We start from the raw sequence: 23,538 nt of genomic DNA, 5'->3' as shown, positions 1-23,538 counted from the left end.
AAGATTCTTCTGATTGCAACTGCACATTCTACATGTGAAATCATTCCTAAATATACCTCTGCCATTCATTATAAGAAATATTTTTTAAAGGTTTATAAAATTTTAAAATTCTATCGATGGCCTGTATTAAGAACATATCGCATTCGCAACCAACATTGTGCTGACTCACTTCTGTAAATACAATCTGTTTTTTCCAAATTCACTGAGGCATTATCAGATCAGAAAGCTGACATGCAATTTATTGATCATCTCGAATCTGATATTATATGGTTAGCTATGTCTTTGGATCTTTCACTATTAGAGGGGAAAAAATTTAATAGTTTTATTGAAATGACCTTAATTTTGTTGAAATAGCGGAAGATCAAGGGACATCCCTTATTAGATGCAGCTGTTAGAATTGCATATATATGCCCATCTTTCAAATCGTCAAAAATTGACCTCCTGGATTTAGGTCTTAAAACATTAATGATAGCCTTGCTCATTTATTCTACAAGTATAATTTTTATTTATATTAGAGTCGTTAAATATTATGGAAAAAAGATTCTACCAACATTGTGATGATAAGTATCTCCTTGAATGTTGTACTACAAGATAAGTACAATTGCCGCAACTGTAGTTGCATCTGTATTATATCTTATTTTGGAGTACCTTATTATGTATTTAAACGTGTTACTAGATAATTAAGCGCCTATCCCTATAATGTTATACACACACACGGTAGATTTCCAATTGCGGTCGTTTTGAGGGACATTCGCTTAAAATATATTTTTAATTGTAAAATTAAAATCGTTTTTTATATTTAAAAAAGATCGTTGGTTTTTTTTATAAATTCGCAAAAAAATTTTTTTTAGCAATTTTTATATTTCTACCGCAATTTTCATGTTTCTCCCACATCTCCCTCAATTTGATAATTTTGACCTGGCAACCCTGAGTATGAACCAAAAGTTATTAGAATTTCAAAAATTATCAAATTTAGATTGAACAAAGAATCTAAAGAAAGCAATTATAATAAAAAAATTAAATGAAATTATCATTATTTATAAAATCAACTTTTTTCCTTATTTCAAAATATGAGGATAAAGATAAAAGGCTAACTCGATATTTTATACAAAAGAAAATTAAGCTTGGAAACTTTTCCGACAGATGACATAACTTGCGGCAACTTTGGAAAATGATATCAAAATGAGATGGATTGGTTATGGTAAAATTTAAAACAATTAGGATAGCTAATTATTTTCATCAAGCCGCAAATAGGTTGAGCTATTGTTTAATAAAAAAAATTTAGATTATTTTAATGCCGTAAAAAAAATAAAAATAATTTTTAAAAAAATATAACCAAAAAAAATGATGTATTTTAATTTTATTATTCATGACATGACATGAAGCCACCCAAGTTCATTTACATTGTTATCAAATCAAATGAGAATATAGTATATTAAAAAAAGTTAACCAAATTCCAATATTTAAATAATTAATAACCTTAAGGAATTTTAAAGCTATATAACAAAATTAATACAACCAATTTTTTTCCAAATTTTTATAGCAAGGTCAATATCGTAACTTGAACTGCGAACTCATTAGAGGAGCATCATTGAAATTAGAGGGGGGAGGGTTAGTTATAAAATAATTATCATTATTTGAAAAATTGGAAAGGGATGAAAGGTATTTTTTTTTAAAATTATTTATATTTGGCAGGAGGTTAAAAGTTTTGAGAGGGTTGATATCATTTATAGATATGTATACAAGCCCCTGATTATATTCTCCGCAGTCCTTTTCTTAAGTTAAAATAGGAAATGGTATAGTAAGTATTATCTTATTTTAATAGATCCCTTTAGGTCATATTTTTTTATATCTAATTTACATATAGAATAAATATCCTTAAAAAATAAATTTCATTATAAAAAGTTTTTTAAAAATGATTTTTTTTTATTGAATATGTGAAGGAAAATGTAGAGCATTGCCATAACATATCGTCTATCTAAACCAATAGGTTTGTTTGTTAAATATATAACTGAAGTGTAAAATTTTAAAAGAATCACTGATTTGAACAAAGACTGGTTAAAAATAACCATGGGAAAAAAATCTGACAAAAACACCCCGATATAAATTTATATGCTTTAATAAATAAAAGGAAAATGTAATCCTCGTTTTAAACTTTGCCCTTTAGTGTAATACTTGAGTATTATTTTATAATAGTACTTTTCTAATAATGTTGCTCATCAAAAATGATCATATTTGTAAGGGGAAACAACTATATGACTCAAGGGCTAGGAATATGAATTTTAAAATAATTTTATAATGCATGACGAAAGGTAGTTATTTTTGAAATATTAATCGTGGGATTGATGTAGTAGAGAAAGACTGTTCACATATAAAAGAATTTGTAAATACCCTCATAAAATCTGTATCTTGATGAATGAGTCTTATGTAACCAGCTAAATTTTATACCAAAGTAGACCTTCCTATATTTTTGTCACAAAAAAATAATGAAAATATAAAAATTTTGAGAGTATTATATAAAAACAAACAAAATTTTTATTATTGTAGATAAGAATTTAAAAAATTAAACATTCAATGTTATATTAATAGCGATTCCTTTAAGATAATCTAATCTTGATCGATTTTCGAAGTCAGAAACAATTGTTACTATTCTCGCTTGTAGATTTCGTTATTTTTTTCTCGGGGTAGAGGGTGTTTCACCAGAATTATATTGAGCAATTTTTAACTCTGACAACCCTTGTTGTTTTTTTAAGCCTAGATAAAATTATATAGTTTATTAGTAAATCTTTATACTTTTTAAATCATTTTAAAATAATAGATATATAGATAACTTGATATAAATTTCCACATGTTGGTAACATGTTAGGAGGGAACTGAAGCATCTATGCCACCCTTCAACCACGTTGTTGGTTTTCGCTTCCCCGTTCAGTGTTGATTGTTAACAATTCCAGAGTTCAATATTAAACAAAGCAGGTAGTCTGCCTCTTCCAAACGTTTTACCAATATAAGCTTTTTCAAAAGTTTCAATTAGAGGCTGAAGTAACAATTGATTATTAGAATAAAATTCGGAGTTTATTAGTAATTCAAATGTTTCAACTACATTTAAGGGTGGCACAAACGCCAAACAAACCATCATTCTAAGTTGTATATTAAATTCTACATCTGTTTTATATTTATGCGATATTTCTGGATATTTTTGAATGTTTCGCCAAAAGGATTGGCCAAAATGGAAATAGCAACATTTGTGTTGCGAATTGGGAAACACTTCATTGAAAGCTTTTACACTGGCCATTTCAAAATCCGTCATAATTTTTTTTGAAGTTGATATTAAGTTGTCACCTATAATAGTAAATATTCTTTTATAAGTTTCATAATCCTTTCTATTGGTCAATATATATATGAGAGGTAAAACATTATTATTTCTAATCCCATGAATTGTATAAATTTGCATAAATAAAGGTGGCGACGATTTAAATGTACCATCAGAAAACCAATGTTCGCATGAAGCTAAGAAGTCCAAATTTTTTCTTGTTCCAAATATAACACGGTCGGGAACCTGACACACATGATAAATAAATAAGCAATTATAATAAAGTGTTTCTTATCGGGCAGCTTATCGCAATAAAAATGAAGGATTTAGTTATATTTGTTCAAAGAATTTATAGAAAATCTTACCGGACCATCATCATGAAGTATGATATCCTCATATTTATCTGTAATTGAATATTCATGCGGAATTACCAGCTCAATAAGGCTGCTAGGATTCGGAGGTGCAAAACTGTTTGAACTCCGCGTTCGGTGAATTATACTTTTCATAAGATTCGGTAATGGTAGTGCCATTGATATAGAATCACTTAATTGAGATACGTGTTTTGCCACAATAAAGTTTGGAGTTTCCATAGTATTATTCAAAGCTTCATTCTTAATTGAATTGATAATTTTCTTGGTTTCCATTTTGATTGGATTTTCTGGATGATTGTGTATTTCTTTATTATCTTTTATCTTACCATTTTTTTTGTAAGTTGTACGGGACATTTAAAAATATCCTGATTGATGCATCTATAATAATTAGTATCTGAGACTACTTTATCCAGGCGGAACAAATAATTTTTAAAGGTTAAGATCTCCTTATTTTTGCTTGATAACATACTTTTTAAGACTCCGAAACAAAGAGGAAAGAATGGCGAAAATATTTATAATTTATAACCAAAGGAATGGCACCAGCTAGACGAGAAAATTTTTTTTTTAAATTTCGGCAATACTTTCTTTTAAAAATAGTTATAATTTATCAAATGCATTAATTATTTGTTAATTTTTAGTGTAGCTATTTTTTTTATTATATTTTAAAATTATTTAAGATTCAATAAGAACCCATATCAAAATATTATATTTAAATTAATTGAAATTAATGCCGAGTTACTATACTAAAAATTTTATCACCCCCCCCCCCCCCCCCCCCCCTTCAAATAAACAGAAAAGATAAAAAGATATCTATAAAGATCGTAAAATAATAAGATTAATAAATATTTTAAATTGGGGAAATCCCTTATTTCACTTAGATGTAATTTATTTTTGAATTGCCATTCAAAATTGATATTCTAAACAGTAATGTTGTAGACTTTATTCATCTACACTGTTTAAGAATAGTGACTGCCAAAACCACGGTTGTGCATTTGACCGGTCAAATATAGTTAAAATCAAATAAATATTATTTTATATTGAATATCATCATTTTCTTTAATATTTTTTAATCAATTTTCTTTTTGTCTAAATCTTCAATCGATTTCTCTTTTAGTAAGATTATTGACACAAGAAGAAGTAGATCTAGAAATTGTTAGTAATGTCACTTCTCTTAATGGCCATGGTGGTCAAAGCTAATTCCACTGCTTGAGTTTGAAATCTGTTTGTTTCTTATGGAAGTTACTGCTATCCCCATGATTTTCTATTAAACAAGCCGCTTTTATTTCTGAAATTTATGATATAACTTGAAATATTTTGATCACCACCTTGTATGCCTTATTCTTTTATTATATTACATACTTCATTAAATTCACTATGATTAAAATGCTCTCCTTAATATTAGGAACTCAATAAGCATTGTGATTACATTTCACATGTATTTATATCGTTTTTTCTTTTTCAAACATATTTTTATATTCAGATCTTATAGAATATATGACCACTTGACCAGGTCAAATATTCTCCCGTTCAATTGACCCAAAATCTAGTCATTTGACTGACTTGCTAACCCTGGCCAAAATTGATTGATAAATTTATAAATATTAAGTATCAGACAATAAATAGGAATGCTACCCAGATATCAATTTCGCCAGTAAATATCCAGATTTAACTAATAAACTCAATGATTAATATATTGATAAAGCTGAGTTCCTTGTGCGCGATTATTATAAAATAAGAACTTCGAAGGAAAGGATAGGATAGCGAAAAAAGTGTATTTCAATAACAAATTTCATAAACCAGATCTAAGTTAATTAATCATTGTAAAAAATTTTTAAGGTTAAAAGAAAATTACAAACTATGTGAATTAAAAAAATATTATTCAAATAATATAATTATAAAAAAATGATTCAAAATAAATTAGTCATTATTAGCAATTACCGCGATATTAAATTCTCTATAATATCTTCGCGATATATGTTTCGCGAAATAATTGTCGCTACATTGTCTTCGTGATTTGGGTTTCGCGATAATAACTTCGCTATAAAATTTTCGCGATTATTGATTCACGATTAAAGTTTCGCGGTAATGTATTCGCTTTAAAGGTTTCGAGATAAATTCACTATAAAATTTTCGCGATTATTGATTCGCGATAAAAGTTTCGCGGTAATGTATTCGCTTCAAATGTTTCGCGATATTTGTTTCGCTATTTTGTATTCGCGGTAATGTATTCGCTATAAAGGTTTCGCGATAAAGGTTTCGCTGTAAAAAATTTGCGATTCTTGTTTCGCGATATTGCATTCGCGGAATAGTATTCGCTATTATGGATTCGCGATAAAAGTTTCGCTATAAAATCCATTCGCGATAAACGACATTCGCGATAAAAGTTTCGCTATAAAATCCATTCGCGATAAACGACATTCGCGATAAACAACATTCGCGATAAACGACATTCGCGATAAAAGTTTCGCGAAAAAGTGTTTCGCGAAAAAGTGTTTCGCGAAAAAGTGTTTCGCGATAAAAGTTTCGCTGAATTCATGGAACCATTGAATGAATAAAAAGGAATATTGTTAAAAAAGATAGGAACCTTAATAATTAATATATAATTTTAATTGAATAAAAATAAATATTTTAATATATTATGATTTTTTAGAATAGATATAAAATCATATATAAAATTATTAATAATAAAAATAATGTACTATGTATATTTTTTTGAGCATTATACAAAATAATCTGTAGGAATAATAGAGCAATGGTGGATCCGACAAAATGGTAAGCTTTTTAAAAAAAATAGGATCCTTAAAAATTGTTATATTAATTTTGTTAAATTTTAAAAATGTACTTTGCATAATTTTCATATATAAAATTATTTATAATAAAAAAAATGTACTATGTATATTTTTTTGTGCGTTATACAAAATAATCAGCAGGGATTATAAAGCTATGATGGATCCGACAAAATGGAATTCTTTTTAAAAAGAAAGATCTTTAAATTTTGTTATATTAATTTAGTTAAATGTTAAATTGTATATTTTTCAGTTAGTTAGACAAAATATTCATCAGAGATAAAAGGGCGGCCCGACAAAATGGATAGCCTTAAAAATACGTAGTTAAAATAATATAAATTTATTTAAATTATAAAAAATATTCGATTTTTTGGAATAGATATAAAATCATATATAAAATTATTTATCATAAAAAAAATGTACTATGTACATTTTTTTGTGCGTTAAACAAAATCAGCAGGGATAATAGAGCAATGGTGGATCCGACAAAATGGTATACTTTAAAAAAAGTAGGATCCTTAAAAATTGTTATACTAATTTAGTTAAATATTAAAAATGTACTTTGTATATTTTTCAGTTAGTTTGACAAAATAATCATCAGAGATAAAATACATTAATGACGGATAAATCACCACCTGTACAATCATTAAGTGAGGTTAAGACAGGGCTTGTTATCTAAAATAAAAACAAAAGAATAATATAAAAAATAAATGCATTAAATCTGAAGAGGAGTCAATATTAGGTTCAACTCCCTAGAAATAGTGGGAACATCATCAGAAGCTAAAATAGATGCATTCTATAATATAAAAAAGTATAAAAAAAACATTTATGCATTTTTAATATATATATGGCTAACTTTATTTTGCGTTGTTAGTAGATTAGGGCCTCACGATCCCTGGAGCGTTTCTTTTGTTGATGACCTGCTATCTTTTTCTTATATTAATGACGGATAAATCACCACTGTACAATTTAAGTGAGGTTAGGACAGGGCTTGTTATCTAAAATAAAAACAAAAGAATAATTTAAAAAAATATTAATGTATTAAACCTGAAAAGGAGTCAATATTAGGTTAACCTCTCTAGAAATAGTGGGAATATCCATCAGAAGCGAAAATAGATGTATTCTAAAATGAAAAGTATAAGCATTTTTAGTATATATAGATAAATGACTTTATTTTGCATTTGGTAGATTTTATTGGGCTTCACGTCATGTGACCCAGTATAATATTTTTGCTTGAATATGAGTTGAATTAAGAATTGAATGATATTTATTTTTTGATAAGCCCAGCCTTCGGCTGGAGTGTGTAGCCTGAGGTAGGGAAATAAGAGAAAATTAAATGGAAAGAAAATAGGGAAATTAAAAGGGAAAGGAAGGTAAAGATAAAGAAAAAGGAAATTAAAAAGTGAAGATGGGAAAGGGAAATGATGAGAAAGGGGAAGATAATAAAAGAAATTAAAAGGGAAAGAAAGGAAAAGAGAATTCAAGCCCATTTCAATCCCTAATAATTTTGAAAACCAAGCCAATAGTAATTTTGAGAACATAATAATTTTGAAAAAATTTTCCCAAGCGCAGAGATTTTAAATTTATAATTAATGAAGGGGAAATCTCTGATTTACCAATTAGTCTACAGGTAAAATATATTTCTTTATAAAAATATTAACATAAGACTAAAATTTAACATTAAAAAATCACAATATAGGTTCAAGCCTACAATATTTGGGAAAAATTTCCAAGCATCTAAGATCTTAATAATTTAAAAAGAATTCCTCAAGCCCACCTCAATCTCTAATAATTTTGAAAACCAAGCCAATATTAATTTTGAGAAATATTTTTTAAGCCCAGTCCTAATAATTTTGAAACCAAGCCCTGTGAGATATTAAATTTATAATTAATGAAGGGGAAATCTCTGATTTACCAATTACAATTAGTCTACGGGTAAAATATACTTCTTTATCAAAATATTAACATAAGACTAACATTTACATCAAAAATCCCAATCTAGGTTCAAGCCCACAATATTTTGAAAAAATTTCCAAGCATCCAAGATCTTAATAATTTAAAAAGATTTTCTCAAGCCCATTTCAATCCCTAATAATTTTGAAAACCAAGCCAATATTAATTTTGAGAAATATTTTTTAAGCCCAGTCCAACCCATAATAATTTTGAAAAAATTTTGCCAAGCCTAGAGATATTAAATTTATAATTAATGAATGAGAAATCTCTGATTTACCAATTAATCTATGAGTTAACTTCTAGTCATATATGCAAAAAAAACATGTTAATTGGTAATAAGGAAAACTGAGAAAGCCTGGGCAAACCACTTATTTAAGAATCATGATAAAATAAGGTCTGCCCCAATATTATTATAAGAAATAAAAAATATTACCTTGTATTATTGGAGATAACTCCTATTTAGTAAATAATGTATTACTTTGACAATTGGTTTTAATGACTAACATTTAACAATAAAAATCCCAATCAATATTAATAATTTGTAATATTTTGTAAATAATGTATTACTTCTTCGAAGCATCCAAGATCTTAATAATTTAAAAAGATTTTCTCAAGCCCACCTTACAATTAAATTGAATTTCTATATAAAATATTAATAATTGTAATATTTAGTAAATAATGTATTACTTTGACAATTGGTTTTATTATGGCCTCCTATAGTTGCATAAAAAATTAAGTTATAGGATCATCTGTTTGTATAAAATAAATAAATAAAAATACGTACCGATGACATGACGTCGATGACGTAGTGAGGACATCGGAAAATTATAATATAGATATATTCCTTCTTAAATCAAATTTTTAATTGTTGGATTATTCAAATAATTATTTTTAATATTTAAGCAAAAAGGAAAATAAATTTTGTTGGATTATGCAAATAAATATTTAAGCAAATAAAGAAAATAGATTTGATATGAAATAAGTTCAATTATAGATGATTATTTAAAGTTATGAAATGTATTACAATTAGATGAACAAGTATAGAAAATATAGTTTGTAATATTATTCAAATTAAAAAGAGTATATAATGCTTGAAAAAAAATCATTTAATTTATTGTTTTTTTATATTAATTAAATTCATTATATATTATCTTGAAATAAATCAATTATTCTAATCCTTGTATTCCTTCTCTAACACTCACGACTCTCAAAAGTGGTGCCGGAGAGAGGAAAATATAAAATAAAATCGAACCAGGGAAGGAAAAGTTCACAAAGGAAAATTTAAGATAAAAAATATTATAAATCAATGAAATTATTATATTATACGGTATTATTAATAATTATAATTTTTCTATATTCGTTTAATGTCAGTAGGATAATTAAACTTTTTTTAATTAAATTTTTATTAAGTACTCTGTAATGTATATTGCACAGATAAATATGTGGAATTTTTTAATAGATAACATTTTGTTAATAGTTCTTGTTTTGATGTTTTTAGTTTTTGCATTAGGTATAACAATAGGAAGATTTACGGCTTATATTAAAATAAATAGTAGAGAAGTAGAAAAATTGAGGAATTTAATAAGAGAAGAAGATAAGATATAGATAATTACCGACAGATAAGGTGCTATAGTTGTGGTCAGCCGGGTCACATGTCGCGACAGTGTGAATTAACCAAAGATTTAAAATGCGCGAGATGTGGCAAGAATGGCCCCGTAGCAATAAGATGTAGAATGAATAATGTAATCATGAGATGTAATAATTGTGGTCAGGAAGGACACACACAGGAAAGGTGTAAGATTTGACTAGAAAAGAATTTTGATTTTTATGATAATTTTGTTAATAATAAATTTTTTAATTTTGTTAATTATAAACCACGTAATAATAATAGAAGTAGAGATAAAATGAAAGATAAAAAGATAGAAATAAAATTTTGAAATATATAGAACAAATAATGCGATTGATGAAGAGGTACGAAATATAGAATTAGAAGGTTTTTTAAAGAAGAATAGATGCCCGAGAATTAATATAAAGATCAAGGAAGTAGAAATATGTTTTTTATTGGATACAGGAGCGGAGATTAGTCTGATGAGTATAAAGAATTTCAATAAATTTTGGCCAGAGGAAGAATTTGTTGTGAGAAAGAAGATAAGAGCCAAACGATTAGATGGTAGCATTGTGAAAATTTTAGGTTATTATAGGATAAGGTTGCCTGGAATTAATAAAGATATAACGTTATGGATAACTACTTTAAAGATCGAGCCAATTTTAGGTTGGTGTGGCATAAAAACGATAGGTCCTATTTATAATTAGTGGAATTTTCTGAAACAGTTTCTGAAATTAATGAGACAAATAGCAATATTATAAAGAGTGATTTAAGTTACCTATGATAAAAGATAAACAAGATGTAGTTCTCGATAAACTTAGAAATCGATCTCCAGAAATTTTGATTAGATATAGAGACAAAATAGAAGAGAATAAAGTATTAAAAGATATTAAATTAATGAGGTAGAAATCAAAAAACAGATAATGGTGAATAAAGAACAGGATGAGACTGTTGAAGAGAAATGCAGGAAATATGCAATATTTTAGATAAGTACAAGGAAGTTTTTAAAGAAGAATTAGGTGCTCTAAAAAATGTTGAAATAGATATAAAGTTATTAGAAAATTACCAGGCTAAATTTTGTGGATTAAGAAAATTACCGTTATCTTGGATAGAAGAAATTGATAAGGAATTAAATAAATGGTTAAAAGAAGGTATAATACGGCCAATAGTGCATAGTGAATGAGCCACACTGTTAGTCCCCGTAAGAAAACCAGATAATAGCTTAAGGTTATGCATAGATTATGGATTATCACAGTAAGGTATCCTTTACCGAGAATAGAAGAACTATTGGCAAATTTAAAAGGAGCAACATATTTTTCGAAGATAGATTTCTCTAACGCATATTTACAGATTAAGGTGAGTGAGAAAACAAGTAGAATGTTAACAATTACAACACATAGAGGTTTACTTGCTTTTTGTCGTTTACCATTTGGATTGAAAGTATCGGCTCCGATATTTCAAAGAACTATGGCTGCGTTATTTCAGGGATTAAAAGGAATAATGTATTATTTAGATGATGTTTTAATATCTGGCAGAACAGAAGAAGAGCACAATACTAGATTAGTTAAAGTGTTAGATATAATATTAGAAAATGGTTTAAAAGCTAATATGAATAAGAGTGTTTTTGGAGTAAGAGAAATAAAGTATTTAGGACATATTATAAAGGGAAATGAAATTACTCCAATTGCAAAGAATATAGATAAGATAATGAACATGAGAGCACCAAATAATGAAACTAAATTACAGGCGTTTTTAGGAGCAACGAATTATTATCATCGTTTTGTTCAAAATTTTGCAGAAATTGCCACACCGTTGTATGAATTATTAAAGAAAAATAAAAGGTTTGAATGGGGAGAAGCACAGGAGGAAAGTTTCGAAAAATTGAAAAAAATGGTAGAGAAACCGATTTTAAATTGTTTTAATGAGAATTTAGATATTATATTAGCAGTAGATGCTTCTAATGAAGGTATAGGAGGAGCTTTATTACAGATGACAGATAATGTTGAGAAACCGATTTTATTTTTATCAAGACGGTTTAATAGCACTGAGAAAAATTATTCCACTATCGAGATGGAGACTCTCGCTGTGAAATTCGGGCTAACGAATGCAAAGAATATCTGATTGGAAGAAGGTTTGTCTTATATACCGATCATAAGCCTTTGGTAGATTTATTCAAAAAAGAAAATAAGGAGCTCATGATTTCACCAAGGTTACAAAAATGGTTAATTTTAGTTGGTAATTTTGATTTGAAATAAGATTCAGAGTGGGTAAACAAAATTGCTTACCAGATATATTATCGAGATTGTTTAATAAAGATATCGAAGACAAAGATCCAGTAATCAATAGTTTAGAATATATAGAAGAAGAAGAAGAATTAAATAGTAATGTTATAAGAGTTTTGAAGATAAATACAAGAGAAAACCCCATAACTTTTGAAATAGTAGGGTAGATATCCAAAAAAAAATGAAGAATTAATAAGAATTAGAACTTGTTTGAAAGGAGATGCAAAATGGAAAAGTGAAGACAAAGCATTTAAGAATATAAGGAGTGAATTAAATATAGATGACAATTGTTTATTGAGAGGATATCGATTAGTGATACCCAATAAGTTAAGAAAAGATACATTAGCTGTAGTACATACAGGACATCAAGGCATAGAAAGAATGAAGAATAAAGCAAGAGAATACATTTGGCGGCTGATACCCAATAAGTTAAGAAAAGATACATTAGCTGTATTACATACAGGACATCAAGGCATAGAAAGAATGAAGAATAAAGAAAGAGAATACATTTGGTGGCCCAAGATGAATAGGGAAATAGAAGAATTAGCTAAGAGTTGGGAAACATGTAATATGTGTGCAAATTTACCAGCAAGAAATAAGGAAGATAAATGGCCAGAAACAAATGTGCCATGTGAAAGAATACACATAGATTTTTTAGAATATGAAAGAAAGAAATATTTTATTATGGTTGATGCAGGTTCAAAATGGATAGATTGCCAACAGGTAACAGGTCTATCAACCAAAATGGCTTTGGATAAGATAAAAGATTTTATAAGTAAATATGGATTAATGAAGACCTTAGTATCCGATGGTGGTCCAGCGTTCAGAGGCAGAGCATTTGATAAGTTTTGTGATAGATGGAAGATTGAACATTTATTATCTCCACTACATTATCCAAGAAGTAATGGACAAGCTGAACGAATGGTAGCTATAGTGAAAAATTGGTTAAAAAAAGATAAATACGGAGAGGGAAAATGGTGGTTATTATTATTAGCATATCCCAATACTAAGACTAGCAAAGGGAATTCACCAGCAGAAATGTTTTTAGGTAGAAAAACAAGAACTGAATTAGATTTTTTGAAAGAAAAAATAAAGCAAAAGGATTATACATATGAGGAGAAATTTAAAGTTGGAAGTTTGGTATGGATTCTACTTTTTGATGGTCCAATTAAATGGGGGAAGGGTATAGTAAGTAAGAATATAGGAAGAAAAAAGGTAGAAGTAGAAATTGAAGGACAAGAAGGAACATATGCAAGGCATATTAAGCAATTAAGACCTAGGTGTGTAGGTTAGGAATGATGAGTCTTAAAATTGATGATAAATATAATGGATTTGTTTGGTATAACAAGTGATAATTATGAGAATCTTAATTTTAAGTGTTGATGATAGACATAATTGATTTGTTTTAACAAGTTGGGTAAAATTATGAGAATCATAACTGAGGGTAATTGAAAATTGATGATAAACATAATAGATATGTTTTAGGTATAACAAGTGATAATTATGAGAATCATAATTTTGTGTTTTAAAATTGATGATAAATATAATAAATTTGTTGATGAACAAGTAACAATTATAAGAATCATAATTTTAAATGTTAATGATATACATGATTGATTAGTTTTGGTGTTAACAAAACTGAAGAATTATGAGAATCATAGATGTGGAGAGTTTAAATTTTAAAAGAAAATCAGATTTAAATGTAGAGATAATATGTGGTATGATTATAGGATAATATATATATATATATACGTATAGTTTAATTCTGTTTTAGATGGCTTCCTATTTTAGAGTAGGAAATAGGAAATAAAAATAGAAATTAGAGAAATCGATGGGTCCGTAGAATCTAGGAATTGGTTAAATGCAGCAAGGGAAGAGGCGCAACATCGATATGAAGAGATGCTACAGGAAACCACTAAATGAATGAGGTGTCTATAAAAGATGGAATTCAGATATGGCGAAAAAAAGATAGATAGACTGCTGGGCATGTGGAGGAAATCACATGATGCGCCTGTGCCCAAATATTTATATGACTAATAACAATGCTTTATTATCGTTATCGGCGGAATCAGGAGATAATAATACAATGCTAGATAAGGACGCAGGAAAAGGTGGATTCCTTAAGTGCGGGGGTGTTGGATTATTCAAATAATTATTTTTAATATTTAAGCAAAAAGGAAAATAAATTTTCTTGGATTATGCAAATAAATATTTAAGCAAAAAAAGAAAATAGATTTGATATGAAATAAGTTCAATTATAGATGATTATTCAAAGTTATGAATCGTATTACAATTAGATGAACAAGTATAGAAAATATAGTTTGTAATATTATTCAAATTAAAAAGAGTATATAATGCTTGAAAAAAAATCAGAAATTATTATTATAATTTTATGAAATACGAAATTGTTATTTTAAATAAAATTTATTGTTTTTTTTATATTAATTAAATTTATTATATATTATCTTGAAATAAATCAATTATTCTAATACTTGTATTCCTTCTCTAACACTCACGACTCTTAAAAGTCTCATAAATAAATAAGAAAAATATTATGTTAAGATTGTATCTTATCCTGAGTGTCTTAGCCTAATTCGCGAACTCTATTCTTAATTTCACAAGGTAATGTAATCTTATAGTAGAAATTATGTATTTCATTTAATAAAATGTTATATTGTTTATATTTTATTGAAAAGACCCGAGTAAAAAAAATTGTATATTCAAAAACATGTATCGAAATATTTTTGTTTGTAAATGTAGAGGAGGAAAGAAGTAAAATGTTAGAGGGTTTATAGGTCATTTTTTAAAAATAGTTTTTGTCAATTTTTGTAAGTTTTTGTAAAAAGGAAAAAATAATAATAAGAAATATAAAATAATAAGTTTAATGGGTATATATAAATGTAATAAGATAAATAAAATGATTTAAAGTAAGCTTAATTAATATATAAATTGAAGATTACTTTTTTTTGTTGTAAAATTTGAATAAGGATAAGGGTAAGATAATAAAAATGTGATCAGATTGTATTTTTTTTAAAAAAAAGAGAAAATATAAATTGAATCAGATTTTTTTTTTTTTTAAAAAAAGGAAATATATATATTTGAATTAAAGTTGTCTTGTTAAAGAAATTTTTTTTGTAATTGAGAAAAAAATGTGATTTATGGTAGAGGAGTGATGAGATTGGAAAGGGAATAATTGTTTTATACTGAAGTTTTGATAAACGGAAAATGTTGTATATGAAAAATATTATTATGGGTGAAAAGTGTTTAAAAAAAATGTTTTTAAAATTAAGTTTTATGAGAAAAATGTTTTTTTAAAATTAAGTTTTATGAGAAAAATGTTTTTTTAAAATTAAGTTTTATGTGGGTGCCCTTGATTATTTGTTATTTTTTTTAGGTAAGATTCATATTTTTTTTGATTTACCCCGTTGACTTATAGAAGACAAAGAAGAAAAAGGGTTATGAAAATATTGCGGAACAAAAGAAGATCAAGTGATCCGCTGAAAACAACTACTATGGTGAAAAGTATGACCGGGAATAATGCAGCAATGAACAGTAGGGGCAGCAATTCGGTCGTTTGTAAAGGGGAGAGATTCATAATTGGTGTTTTTTTTAAATTATTGTATTGGTATATATTTTGTTTTTTTTGTAAATTTATTATATGTATTTTTATCACGCGCAATAATCCGATTTGTTAACCTTAGCGCATTGATTTGTTTTTGGGGTACTAATTTTATATTATTCTCTAAGCAAAATTCAAATTTCTGCAGAAATAAACTGAGAATCTTATCTGACACAATTTGTCTTCATTCCAAAACGTGCTAACCAAAGAGACGAAATCCTGATCATTGTTGTCGACGTGGTCTCTACCCATCAACTAAACCTCAACCCATTTAGAATGTGCATCGACTTCAACCATAGAGTAGCCAGGATTTTAATAAGGGGGGGATTAAAAAATTACTGTGGGCTTCGCCCCCAGACCCCATTTTGGGCGGCCCTTCGGCCCGCTTTTGCCCGGACTTCGGCCATGTTACCTTAGTGTATATGTAGTTATAAAATATTTTTACAAGATAGGTTAATTTTAATAAAAAAAATAAGCTGGAACAAATATGAAATATATTTTTATTAGTTTATATAAAATATAATAAATTACTTGTATATACATTAATATAAAAGCATGGTAATAATTTATTCCAAACAAGTATAAGAAATTTATTTATAAAAAGTAAGTAGACATATAGTTGATATTCCTCTATTATATAGAATTAACAAAATACTAGGTAAAATTCCACTTTTACAGACATATTTGACAGTTAGAGAATATATTACAGTTAATATTTTATCAAATTTTACTAATCAATGCTGTTAATAAATATGCAACAATTTGCATTCAATATTTAATGCCATCTAATTATTTTAAATAAAAATGATATTAAAAATTAATCTTCATATATTCATCCCACAATGTATTTAAAAGATATTTTCTGATGTCTTTATCAATATTTTATAGTTTTCCTGTAAAATATATAATTCGCTAAAATGGTAAAAATTACTTGATTGTCATATGATAATTGATAATATTAGATATACTGTAAATCTACAACATATAATATTCCAATGTTTGTATTGTGCTTTAATTTTTTTATTTAATTTATGATTTAATTTTAAAAATAGTTTTATAATTATATTTTACTTTTATTAAGATAAATGAATTAAAATCAATACTACAATGTATTAATATATTTAGCAGATTTAATTAAATATCATGAATATTAATGTTTTGTTAATTAGGTCCCCTTAACCGTATCTTGTATATTAAGTTATTATTTTTTTATAGTAACATTATTTAAATCAGATTATTCTGAGGTATAACTGATATCTTTTGCCAGCTTTTCAGTAGTATGTTATATATCATTTTTTAAAATTTTGGTCACTCCAAATAATAATCGTTACTAATTTAAAGATAATTTTTGATATATAAAATAAAAATAAGTTGGCAATAAATTAGGAAATTTAGAATGATTGAGAAAAGAATAAATATAAAGAAATACATTTTAAATTATAATATATGTCTTATTTTAAAGGTTACTTGGATACTTTAAAGCTTTTATCTTGTAATAACCTATTCTATAAAATAACACAATAATCCCTAGCAAACTTCAAATTTACAAACAATTGCTCATTTTTTATATAAATTTTTTTATTGAATTTATTATGTTAAAATTTAAAAATTATCTAATTGACATTATTTTTTTTTTAATAAATAAAGTTTAAAAAAATAAATTACTCTTAATGAGGCCATGCCTAAGCTCAAGTAATTTGTGCCCCATAATGTCTTTAATGAATTTACCAAAATTAATATAATTTTAAAAAATTATGAACCATTTGCAAAATATTTATACCAATTTCCAACAGATTTTTTGAGATTTTCTATTGTTTCTTCAGGGTTTCTGGTTAGGTGATCCATTCTTTTGTCTGAATTAGACATAGTACTAGGTTTGACTGCATTTCTATATAAAAAATTGACCTATACTTGCCCCTATCTTTTTTTAAAATGACTTCAAACTGTTCAAATTTATGTATCTTGGCAAAATTTTTGCCTTTAAAAAATTTATTACCAATTTTAACATTTTACCAAATCTTATTTGGTATCAATTTTTTTATTTAAAAAAATGATATTCATGTTATATACTAAATTTTTAATATAGTCATTTTTGAGTTGATGATTTAAAAAAAGATTAATTCAGATTTTGAAAAAAATCTCCATATTTATTTTTAAAATTGGGGAAATTTGTATAAGCAATAGAAGTTATAAATTAAACATAATAATTGGTGTAATTATATGCTGTTGTAATAAAATGTATATAAAAATGGGCATGATTAAAAAAGATATCTTTATATGTAGTCTATATATTTATTGATTAAAATATGCCTACAACATATAATCAACTAAAATGTTTTTAGTAAAAAATATAAAATATCAAGATTTGTAATAATTTAAGCAAGAAGCTGATATCTCCTCCAGATATTGGTAGTTGGATTATAAAAATGTTTAAATGTATGTTGAATGATTTTAACGAGTGGGTCATCTAGGGCTTTAAATATTTAAAAAAAATTAAATTAATAACGATATTTATTAACTATAAATAATTACAAAATCTTAATTAAAAAGGTTTAGAAATTTGTCTATATCAACAATTTACCTTTGGTAAAAACTATTTTTGGGTCAACAAAGTTTTGGGATTAAGGTCTATATGTTGTAGTTAAATTATTATGTCTATAAATTTTTAACTTTTTATTTATATGATTTTCCTTGAAATTGTATGCCTTTTTTATATAATTTACTATTAACAATAAAAAAAGTCAATATACCTTTTTATGAATCCAATACAGTAAATCCTAATGGTCTAATACTTTTATTTAATTTCTAAGGTAATTGAATTTCTTTCACGATCTTAATTATACATTCATTTTATTGATCAAAAAATAGTGGGCGAGAATTTAATTTCGATAATATATTTACGTAACTTATCAACTCAGAAAATGAGTATAAATGAGAAAAAAATATAGCCTTTATTTCTTGCTAGTAGGTCATTTGGCGTAAATCTATCATCTCCCGAAAGTTCACCCTTCCTCCTAGGTCATTGATTCTATCTATAAATTTGGTGCGAATATCTTTCTCCAATGCTGTCATTTTTATTACTGTCACCATCTGATCTCTCAATCTCATCAAGGTGTGATTCAAACTTATATTCTTGTGTTAATATTTTAAATCGCACTTAAAACTCAAAAACTGTTTTGCAATCACCCCTCTCTATTCGAAGGAACTTAATTCTAAAACTATAGAGTTGTAGTGGGTCTAAAAACTGCCTTACTGATTTTTACTATTTCATCATAATTTAGTTCCTTAAAATTATTGTTTATATTATATATATATAAATAACCTCATCTCGGCCAAATTACTAATCCCCATGTATGTAAATAATATTTTTTTCTTGGTTTCCTTATTCAGCAATATTCCTCTTACCTCCAAAACATCATCTATATATTTAATATAGTCTTAAAAATTGTTTTGTTTATCAAAATTAATTATCAAATTTTACTTGAGTTATATTTATTGCTTCAAAATTTATTTTTACTTGTACCACTGTTCGTTTATCTTAAAATATTAATTTCACAACTTTTGTTAATTAGAATGTTTGATTCATCACTTTTACCAATTACAGTAGTTGGTTATTTATCTTTATTCATAATAAGAGAATCCTTGGGCGCCATTGAAATAAAGTCTATAACAAATTCACTTTTTTTGTTGCCTTATCAAGAATCTCATTATAAACGTATATCTTATATATGATATAATCCAAATAAACGGTAACATAAAATGTATAAAATATAATAATATTTTATATAGCATTTACACACCCATCATTAATTAAAAGGAAATCTTACCTGAAATTTTTTTATCTTATGTCTAATTTACCTTTACCGTGGGGTATGACTAAATACTGCATTGCTAAAAAGCAATTAATCATAATCAATCAACATTTGATTACATAAAAAAATTTTAAAAATAAACTTTAGAAACATTTTTTTTATTATAAATCAATTTTTTATTAAGTAAAAAATTGAGATTAAATATCAAATAATTTAAAATTCTATTTTTACTTAATATTATTGGAAAAAAAAATATTTACTAGCTTATTACAATTTAAATTTTATTTTTCAATTGCAAAATTTAACAAATATATATCCATAAGAGGGCGTGCATAAATATGAAAATATATTCTTAGGAAACCAGAATAATTATTGGATAGCGCTTTTTTTATATTTGGGTGTAAATACATGTGAGAAACCTAAATTTTAAAAAATATAGGTTTCTTTGACATTTAATTAATGAGTAGGTTTAGAATATATAAATAATAGAAAATTTGTAAGGCACATATTGCTGGCGTTATTGATCAAAATCTCTTCATTTTTGGTTTATACGTGTATATTTAGGTGTTAAGCCTTATCATAAAAAATATTTTGAAAATATTATGATTTGACCGAATGCCGAGCTCAAAACCGATCACTTACTAAATATTTAATCGACAAAATTTGGTAGTAATATCATTTGGAAAATGTTCATTTTGGTTTATTTATCTATAAATACGTTTAAATCATTATCCCAAAAAATATTTTAAAAATATCGTGATTTGATCGATAACCGATTTGAAACCGAAATACTGCATTGCTGGCGTTATTTATTGGAAATTCTTCATTTTTGGTTTATACGTGTTCAATAACGTGTTAAGCATTATCCCAAAAAATATTTTTTAAATATCATGATTCGACCAATGACATATATATGTCATTGGATTTGACCGATAACATCATTTTATGACCTCGGCCTCTAATTTTATTTATTTCATTACTATAAAAAATTTTCTTTTGTATTTTTATAAATTTTTAAAATATGATCCGAAATTTTTTTTTATCTATTATATGATTTTCCAGTTATTGAATTGATATTTATTAAATCCATTCTTTTAAATTATCAAGGTCAATGTTTAATTAAGATCTTAGGACCGGGGTATTTGACTCGGGAGATGGGTATCTTGTATAATAGAAACGATTAATAAATCAAGTAGTTTGAGAAAATTTAAAAAATATAATATGTATGATCATGTCTATCTAACAATGAGTATGACTTTTTATTTAGATCGATGAAATCGACATGGAGACGTTCCACGGTTTTTTTGATCTGGGCCACATTTGACCTACCTCTTAATGGGGCAGGTGCACAGGTATTACATGGAACACATTTCCTTGTAATCTTTTCAATATCATTACCCATACCAGGACACCATACATATTCACGAGCCCAAGATTTCATCTTATCCCGATCCTGATGTCCAGTATGTAATAAATTAACAATTTTACCACGTAATAAAAGGAATTACGGCTCTATTTCCCCTCATTAAACAATCATCCACCACGGACGATTCATTTTCAATTTTTTTAAAATTTTTACAATTATTTCTCCACGGTTTTTTTCCCGTTAAAAAATAATTTTATCTGACTCAATTCTTTATCTTTCAAAGTACTGAATTTAAGGTCTTCCCAATTGGTAGGGACCCCCTTTTAGCATATGCGAAAGAGAACAAACCAATGCTTTCTCATTAGCCATTACTTTATTTTTATTACATTCGAGATCTTCCTCACCCTATCCCAACCTGAATAAAATATCATGCGAACAGTTTTCTTTGTCTCAACGATATCTAATTTCAACATTAAAACTACCCACTAATAACAACCAACGTTGCAATCTGGGAGACAACATTAATTCCCTATTATTCTTTTTGAATAAATGAATTAAGGGTTTATGATCGGTATATACAAATTTTTCCCGATTAAATATTCCCTACATTTGGTTAAACCAAAAATAACAGCTAACGCTTCCTGTTCAATAACAGTATATGAAATTTCTACTTCCCTAAAAACTCTTGAAAAAAATAAAATCCGTCTTTCCAAACCATCAACTAAATGCAATAATGCCCCTCCAACACCTTTGTTAGATGCATCCACTGCTAATATTATTTCTAAATCTTTGTTAAAACAAAATGGGTTCCTTCCAAAGTTCTCGTTTAAACGTTTCAAATGCAATTTGTTGATCCTCTAATGTAGAGAATGCCAGGTACAACACGATATGCTCCAAAAAACATCAGTTCAATGGCCAAAACCACCAAAAGCACGGCACCATTGATTATGCTAGACCTTTTCAAAATCATTATTGGTTGGTGGTGATAGATGCTAGCAGTCGCTGGCTAGAAATAGTTTCCACGATAGTACTACAACCGAAAGCACGATAAAAATATTAAGAAATATTTTTACCAGATTTGGATTTCCTGGAATATTCGTTTCTGATAACGGACCACAATTCGGCAGCAAAGAATTCAATTATGCGAAAAAAACGGAATACAATTAGTGCAAGAAAGTCCATACTATCCTCAGACAAACGGCATGGCCGAACGTTTAGTTCGAACTTTTAAATAGAGCATGAATAAAGAAAAGAGGCGGATTTAGAAACCAGTCTAACTATTTTCTCTACAATTACCGAAATACACCAGGGGTAGAAACTGAACAAAGTCCCGATTAAATATTACAAAAAATTAAACCTAGAGGATTGTTAGACCAAATATTCGAAGGGGGAACAAAAAGGAGAAGTTAGAATACTACATTCGAAAATTCGATATAAATGAAAAGGTGTGGTCGCGCATTTACAATAATAAAGAATAAAAAATGGAAAAAAGCCATTATTAAAAGCATACTCGGATCACAATGATATGAAGTAAGTATAGAGGGTAAAACAATTATATGTCATACTGATCAATTAAGGAAAAGAACCTAAAATATATTAACTGAAGAATTCGTTATAAGAGAGACCCGAAGTAGAAGAGATAACCGAAGAGAGAGTAAACAAAGAGGACATAATAAACTATAACGATAAAATGAATCTAAAGGAGATGGAGGAAGAAAATACAAGTAAGGATCGTTATCCGAAAAGAATACGAACTAAACCAAATAGATTGGGGATAAATGATATATATTAAATTGTTGTTTTGCTATTTTTGTATTTTTTGTAAAATGTTTATTTTCATTATTATATATTATCAGATGAATTTGAATAGCAAAAAAGATATTATTATTTTGATATGAAATAAAAGAAATAAAATAGCAAGAATTCTATTACTACTAAAAATACACTACAATTTTTCTTGAAGCAAAAAAGATATCCCTTGCTAGGACATCTATAATAATATTTCGAATAGATTCTATAAGTTGTTATTAATAAAATACATTAACAGTTTCCATCACTTATAACTGGATCAACCTTATCAGGATCCCCCAAGCTTAATGAATTCCGATTTTGAGTATTTTGCGACATTCAAAGTCATGTCTGAAGGATATTTTCCCCATAAATGAAATCTTGAGGGGTTGATAATTATGAACAAGTATTCGCTAAAATGAATTTTATATTTGATGCTAAAAATATATCGTATATAACACTTGGGTAGGAAATTTTCCATGGAAAATGGAATACGTATTTTTCCCCTCTGCTGTTTGTTAAAAGAATATGGACCTTTTTTTAATAAATGAAATATAAATAACTAATATATGTATACTACAACTAACCAAAAGAAAATTTTAAAGTTTGGGGTTCAGTGCTTGTACCTTTTGTGATATCCAGTCC

At 26.9% G+C, this 23,538-nt stretch overlaps 1 protein-coding gene across 1 annotated transcript; it reads right to left on the bottom strand.

Annotated features, from left to right (window-relative positions):
* Positions 1–2,938: 2,938 nt before the first annotated feature.
* Positions 2,939–4,035, bottom strand: LOC135927457 (uncharacterized). The gene is made up of 2 exons (XM_065463453.1): positions 3,676–4,035; positions 2,939–3,556 (listed from the first exon to the last, which is right to left on the bottom strand). The coding sequence occupies exons 1-2, from the start codon at positions 4,033–4,035 to the stop codon at positions 2,939–2,941; spliced, it is 978 nt and encodes a 325-aa protein (XP_065319525.1).
* Positions 4,036–23,538: the final 19,503 nt, after the last annotated feature.

This window comes from Gordionus sp. m RMFG-2023, chromosome 1 (genome assembly GCF_954871325.1).
Source record: "Gordionus sp. m RMFG-2023 chromosome 1, tfGorSpeb1-WG-v2, whole genome shotgun sequence".
In the NCBI taxonomy this organism is placed as follows: Eukaryota; Metazoa; Nematomorpha; class Gordioida; order Chordodea; family Parachordodidae; genus Gordionus; species Gordionus sp. m RMFG-2023.
The sequence above is the reverse complement of the archived record's forward strand: the minus strand, read 5'-3'. Positions and strand labels throughout refer to the sequence as shown.